Here is a 7,718-nt window from a genome sequence, read left to right as displayed (position 1 = left end):
CTCTCCCAACCTCACCTTCTAGATTTGTCTCAAAATCTCTCTGGGAAAACATTTTTACATTTAAGGATTTTGATAAAAGCATCCTTGCTAAAATATATAGAGAATTGACTCAAATTTGTAACAATTTAAGCCATTCTCCAATTGATAAATGGCCAAAAGATATGAACAGACAAATTTCAGATGAAGAAATTAAAACTTTAATCATATGAAAAGATGCTCTAAATCACTATTGATTAGAGAAATGCAAATGAAGATAACTCTGAAATACCTACACACTTCTGACATTGGCTAAGATGACAAGAAAAAGATAATGAATGTTGAAGGGGATGTGGGAAAACTGGGACACTAATACATTGTTGGTGGAGCTGTGAAAGAATCCGGCCATTCTGGAGAGCAATCTGGAACTATTCTCAAAAAGTTATCAAACTGTGCATACTCTTTGATCCAGCAGTGCTACTACTGGGCTTATATCCCAAAGAGATCTTAAAGTTAGGAAAGGTTCTCACATGTGCAAAAATGTTTGTGGCAGCCCTTTTTGTAGTGGCTAGACACTGAAAACTGAATGGATGCCCATCAATTAGAGAATGGCTGAATAAGTTATGGTACATGACTGTTATGGAATATTATTGTTCTGTAAGAAATGACCAACAGGATGATTTCAGAAAGGCCTGGAGAGACTTATAGGAACTGATGCTGAGTGAAATGAGCAGAACCAGGAGATCGTTGTACCAGGCAACATCAATATTATACGACGGTCAATTCTGATGGGACGTGGCTCTTTCCAACAATGAGATGATTCAGGCCAGTTCCAATGATCTTGTAATGAAGAGAGCCATCTGCACCCAGAGAAAGGGCTGTGGGAACTGAGTGTGGATCACAACATGGCATTCTCACTCTTCCTGTTATTTTGTTCACTTGCATTTTATTTTCTTTCCTTTTTGATCTGATTTTTCTTGTGCAGCAAGATAACTATATAAATATGTTTACACACATTGGATTTAACATATATTTTAGCATGTATAACATATATTAAATTGCTTGCCATCTATGGGAGGGGGTAGAAAGGAAGGGAAAGTCTGAAACACAAGGCTATACAAGAGTCAATGTTGAAAAATTATCCGTGCATATGTTTTGAAAATAAAAAGCTTTTTAAAAAAATTTCCTTCCTAGATCCATGCTTTTTCACCATCAGGTACCAATTTTCCCCAAGGAGATCCCAACTCTCCCACTCTCAGTATAGGAAAGGTTTATTTTTCAAGCAGGTGCACCCAGAGCAACGTCCCCATCTTCCTTCACAGACCATCTCTGCTCATCCTCCTGGACTCAGAGGATTCCTGGAGCCTGACACAAGAAGTCAACTCATGTTTTGTTGGCTTAAATAAGCTTTACTGTAGTACATGAAGAGAGAGATTGGCAAGCTTTGGATTGCCCTGAGCAGCCAGGGTGCTTTCCCATAGTGTTATTGCCCTCCGCAGGCTATCATAACCCAAGGCTGTTCCAGTCAGAACACCTGTTCTGTACAAATAGAATTTCTGTTAAAACTGAGGGTTCTGTCCTCCTAAGGGAAACAGTGTACAAATAAGGTCTCCAGCAAAGCATTATGTGCAAAGGGATTTGTCCCAAGGTCACCTGGTCTGGGTGCCATTTATGTTTAAAAAATAAGCCTGCCTGGACTGAAGCCTACCAAACCACTTCCTGGTCAACTCCATGCCAAGCCAACCATGCATTCCCTTCTTTCATTCCCTCTCTTCTAATTTAGCTCCCAGAAGAATAATCACATCAACGCTGCCATTCCCAGAAAGGACAGTGTGTCCTAAGTCCAAAATCACCTTTCCTCTTAACTTCCTTGAACACCAGCATGTGCCATCTTCTCTTATTAAAAACAGATAGATATTCTACCCAGGTTCCTTATACCTTCTGAATCCAATTCTTACCATGCAACAAGAAATTTGGTTTTACACACATATTTTGTACCTAGGATATATTGTAACATATTTAACAGGTATGGGACTGCCTGCCATCTTGGGGAGGGAATAGAGGGAGGGAGAGGAAAATTTGGAAAAGTGAATACAAGGGATAATGTTGTATAAAAAAAAAAATTACCCATGCATATGTGCTGTCAAAAAAATTATAATTATAAAATTAATTTTAAAAAAATAAATAAAAATAAAAACAGATAGATAAAAGACAGAGACAGGGACAAGAGACACAGAAAGAGACAGAGGGAGGAGGAAAGGAGAGACAGGAGTGAGAGAGATAGGGAGAAGAGAGAGGAGGAAGGGAGGAGGGAAAGAAAGGGATAGAGAAGGAGGGGGAGGGAAGGAAAGGGAGAGAGAAAAGGAAGAAGGGAGAGGAAAAGAGAGGAGGAAGGAAGGAGGAAGGAAGGAGAGAGACAGAGACAAGCAGAGAGAGAGAAAAAGAGAGACAGAGAATATATTCCCACCATTTAATACAGTATTAAATAAATGCCTTTCATTCTTTCAAAAGTGCCTTTCCTCATTCTGGGTCCAAGCATCAAGGCTATTTCCAAGGGTTGAAATGACAATTGTGCCTCAGGAGACAGTAATAAATGACTCTAGAACTGACTACTTTCGTAATAATCTTAAAGGGACTTTCCTAATGTCACACCGCTAGTCAGTGACAGAATGAAAATCCAGTTATCTTGACTCCTAGGATGTCAATTGTTTTGATTCAAGCCTCCGAAGACCTGGGTCTGAATTCTGTCCCAGACTTACTAGCTGTGTGTCTCTGGACAAGTTACCATTTTGTCCCTTGGCTTCCTCATATTCAAAAGGGGATCAGATTCAATGATCTCTAAGGTTTCTCTTCCAACTCTAAATCTATAATCAGTCCTGCAACCTAACCTCTGTTTCTTTTACTGTCTCTTAGCTCTCTATGATGATACCTGTTTTATAATCCTCACAAGATGATATGAAGATTAAATAAGAATGCAAATGTCAGCACTTTAAAACATAAAAATACTATCCAAATGTATTTATTTACCATAGATTTCAGTTTTCTTATCTGAATGAGGGAGTTGGACAAGATGACCCTGGGGTCTCCTTCAGGTCTAGAATTATGAGCCTATGTCCTGTTATTTTATCAGAAACATTTGTTCAGATGCTCGTCATTAAATAAAGGCTATTTTTAAAAGTCCAGGCACTCAGTTCAACTTCCTTCTTATAAGAGAAGGTTCTATCGAGGGCCTGGAAAGAGGAGTCACTAAAATGTGACCAAAATCAATTAAACATCTTTTAATTTGATAAGCTTTCAACATCCATTTTGTCTCTTAGGAAATTAATTAAATTAATTTTAAAATTTCAGTCTCTCTAAGGATGAGTTCATAAGGACAAGTGAATTTAAATGAACTTTAAAAATTTGTTGTTGCTTCATGTCCCTTGAACCATATTGTCCGTGGAATTTTCTTGGCAATCATAGTGGAATGGTTTGCCGTTTCCTTCTCTAGGGAATTAAGGTAAACAGAACTTAAGTGACTTACCCAAGGTCACAAAGCTGAAGCTGGCTATGAAGATTTCTGACTCCAGGCTCAGGGCTTTAGCCACTACACCATTTAGCTGCCCCAACTTGGATTCAAATTATGGCCATTCTTAGTTTCCAATGAGAAGCAGCAAAGCATAATAAGATGTCCTCAAAGCCAGGAAGACTTGATTCAAGTCTTGCCTCTGACACATCCTGGCTATTTTCTGTGTTCTGGACAACTATCTAAAAACATAAGTATCTATTTGCATTGGGAAAGAGATTGTTTACCTGAGAGTTTTCTGTAGAAAAGCTATCCAAGGTCTTACTCTCCATCACTCTAAATAGATTTTGAGCTCTTTAAGAGCAGAAACTGTCTAAAAATCAAACAATAATTCCTTGGATTCCCAATGTTTTAGCACAGTACTTAGCTTATAGATAGATGCTTACTGACTAAGTGACCAATATCCAATTAGATCTACTATCCCTTAGGGACAGCTGTTTCCAACAGAGCTATTTACTTCACATAGGCAATCTTTACACTGAAAACAAAACAAAACACATGAAAACAAAAGACAGCACACAGCAGAATATTTCCTTTATTTAAATGCTTCAGGCCATGAGGTATAAAAAAAGAAACACAACTTCATAAGTAATAAAAATAATAAAGGTGCTCTGGGTTATATTCAGCAGAACTGCCTCATCTGGAAATGGTGACATGTGGCCCTGCCCATTTTCCAAACCAAGCGACACCATTTTGTCTAGTCCATATAACACACAGAAGTTCAATCTCTGTCATAACTTTCCACATCAGAGAAAGTTACCCCAAAACAGTAAAAAACACACAAAACCGTATACAAAGTTAAACATATAATATATAATATATATTCTAGTTGGTTACCAAAAAACTAATTAATAGACAATGAAAAGAAATTAAGACTTTATCCCCATTACAAAGTATTTCACCTCATAAGTAGCCTTAGTGTAGGTCCCATATAAATACACTATATTGTTCACCTTTTTCATCATAATTGGAAAAACTTGGCCTAGGAGTTCATACCACACTTCAATGACACTTGGAATCCTACTATATTATTGGCCATTGTAATTACGGCTCCTGAAATGGCTCCAGTTCTCATCTGGAGGGAGATACAAAGACAGTCTTTTAAGATTTAGAAGAATGCCTGACTTCGATCTAATGAATCTCCTTAGCTTAGTGATATCAAACTATCAACCATATAATCTAAGAGTAAGAAAGGCCCTCAGAGGTTATTTTGCCCAACCCATCAATCAACGAAGTATTTATTGAGCATCTATTCCACACTCACCATTTCCCTGATTCCCACCAAGATTAAAAAAAAAAAAAAAAAAAAAAAAAAAAAAAAAAAAAAAACCTGATTGGGCTGCCCTTGGTGTATGTTCTGAGAGTTTAACTAACATCAGAAGTTGGATCTTCTTCCTCCCAAGTTTGGGTGTCCAAGGATAGTAAATGGAGTTTATTTTTTTCATGATGGTCTCTAGGCCAATTTTTAAAATAATATTTTATTTTTCCAAATATAGTTTTCAACCTTTACCTTTGCAAAACCTTGTGTTTTTAATTTTTCTCGCTATCTCTCCCTCCTTCCCTCAATTCAGCAAGCAATCCGATATAGGTTAACATCTAGACCAACCTTAGAGGCAAGTACCCCTTTTTTGTTATTGGGTTCTGTTTTTTTTCCACTAATGAATTTTCCTTGGGTTGGATGAGATCAAGAAAATACAGAACTGGCAAAGGCATGAGCAAGAGACAGAAGACAGAGAAAGAGAGAGAGAGAGAAAGTGCGTGTTTGTGAGATACCACTGAGCCAAATGGATTTGTGTAAACCTTTGTTTAGCCTTTTGTCTTTAATATTCTTCCTGAGCATCTCAGAAATAAAAGAGACCAATGTCTACATAAATGTGTTCTCCCTCCATCTTGTCCCTCATCTAAAATCATGGACATAACGTATATGTTAGTGTAAAATAAGAGTTTTGATTGAATTTCTATTCACACTGCAAATAATTTTTTCCAATTTTAAATGCTTTTCCCATATAAGTTTTTCTAGAGTTTTATAGATAACAGAAATCCCACCCATAATCATTTCAAAAAGTGCTAGATATGAAATTCAAAGAAAAATTTCACTTTGTTTTTTTTCTTCATTCCCCCTCACACCTTAACTTAGCTCTGTTGTTGATTTATGAATTAGATTTTAAATTTCTAATTTTTGAGGTGGTCATTTTTGTTCTGGGTGAGGAAAATTCTTGCCTCATGGCAAGTCCCATTGTTAGCAGGTTGAAAGCTGAAATCTCCTACTAAATGCATAGGATTTCAGAGCTATCAAGATCACTTCAAGTTAAGACCCTCATATGGAATTGAGAACTCTCCCTGAAACATTTGTTGTCAGTTATCTGAAAATATAAAGAATTCCTTAGCCCGGAGTGTCAGACTCACAGCATCAAGACTCATGATGGAACACCAAATTGAAATGAAATGAAATGAAGAAATGTTTAGCAAAATAAGTCAAAATAAAATACAAACTGTGGTTTTCTAAGTCAATATGCAGCTTGCAGGCATCCATTTCTATTTGAGTCAGAGAACATTGATTTTTTCAGTGTTAACATGTTTATCAAGATCTTTGTAGAAATAACATATTTGGAAATATTACAATGATTAACTGAATTTATAAATGCTCTTACAAAATTGGGCAAAACATTCTTTAAAAACAAAATAAACTGTTAATAAAAAAAATAAAAAAAGGAAGGGACATCTGCAGCATTGTTATAAAATTTTAAAAGTAAACAACCACCTAGGATTGGTACAAAAATAAAGCATTCTCACTTTTTTGAAATAAGGAATTTTTTCTGTGCATCAATTTTATGTTAGTATATACACTTTTAAATGTCTTAGAAAAATACAAAATATTTCTAAACTTCCTAAAGACTTTTTGGAAATATGCCTTTGGGATAAATACAAATATGGGGGTTTTCAGGAAGGAATTCAAGTCATAAACTTGCTGCAGAGCCCTAAGAACAGGTCAATCTTGAAACCTGATTTCTCTGCATAATTTCTTGGTATCCAAGTCCACAAGATGGACTGACTGAAAGAGAATTCTTCTTTCTTCAGAAGTCATTTATTTCTGTAGATATCTTTAGAGTAACATTCTGCAATAAAAGAGAATGAAGAATGTCAAAGATCCTGAAAAAAAGGCATACGTATCGCCATTCTCTGGTCCACCTTCTCATCATCTACTGAACCCTTCTCTCTTCAAAGCCTAGCTCAATGTAGTCTGGTATAGCATCTATCTGGGTGGTAAATAAATACTGATGATATTCCTGCTCTCAAGAAGCTTATAATTCAATTTTACAAGCATCTATCTATCCATCCATACATCCATCTTGTCTATCCAGGTATCCAAGTATCTATCCATTCTAACTATCTTTCTTTCCATCTGGCCTTCTATCCAGTGATCAATCTTTATATTCCTCTATTCATTAATCTATATATCTTTATCCTTTTATTGATTCACCTACCCATATATTCTATTCAATTACATATATTTCCCTCTATCTGTCTAGCTATTCATCCATATTATTTCTTCTTCTATTCAGTCATCTGTATCTTTCCATCCATTTATCTATTCATCTACCCATCAATCCATTTATCTACTATGACTGGAGTCCAGATGTAATTGGTATAGGAAATTTCCAGTGAGAAAACTTCCTCTACTAATCATCAACAACTCTTAACTTTAAGAAGTTGCTGGGGACACTGAAAAGTGCCTGGCACAGAACCAGTACATATCAGAAGTGGTTCCTGAATCTAAGTCTTTCTGATTCCAAGGCCAGCTCTCTATAACCCTCTATACTGACTCTCATGAGATTCACCTAAGTGCTTACTATCCGAAAGCTAGGTGCTGAATAAAGATAAAACAAAAATTAATTCCTGTCCTCAAGGAGCTTTCCATATCCTGGGGGAACACAACCTTTACAAAGAGAAATTAAACACAACATAATGTGAATAGAGGAAGAACAAGTAAAGGAATCAGAAAAGATTCCATGATTGAGACTCTGAAGGAAGCCAAGAATCCTCAAAAGGTGAGAGTGAATGTATCACAAGCACCCAGAAGAGCCCCTGCAAAAGCATAGAGATAAGTCACAGAATGTTGAGGTGGCACAAGGGCAAGGTGATTTAGTTCAGCTGTGGAAACGAGATTTGCAAAGAA

The 7,718-nt window shown here is 36.4% G+C and overlaps 1 protein-coding gene across 1 annotated transcript in view; it reads right to left on the bottom strand.

Annotated features, from left to right (window-relative positions):
- Positions 1–4,057: 4,057 nt before the first annotated feature.
- Positions 4,058–7,718, bottom strand: part of DRAM1 (DNA damage regulated autophagy modulator 1) — a 44,522-nt gene continuing 40,861 nt past the window's right edge. The window contains exon 7 of the mRNA XM_074271397.1: positions 4,058–6,657. Within this exon, the coding sequence (XP_074127498.1) occupies positions 6,616–6,657 (42 nt within the window). The 3' untranslated portion in view covers positions 4,058–6,615. The remainder of the gene's footprint in view (positions 6,658–7,718) is intronic.

Source organism: Sminthopsis crassicaudata, chromosome 5 (genome assembly GCF_048593235.1).
Source record: "Sminthopsis crassicaudata isolate SCR6 chromosome 5, ASM4859323v1, whole genome shotgun sequence".
NCBI lineage: Eukaryota > Metazoa > Chordata > Mammalia > Dasyuromorphia > Dasyuridae > Sminthopsis > Sminthopsis crassicaudata.
Note: the sequence above shows the minus strand (reverse complement) of the source record. Positions and strands in the feature narration are given on the sequence as shown.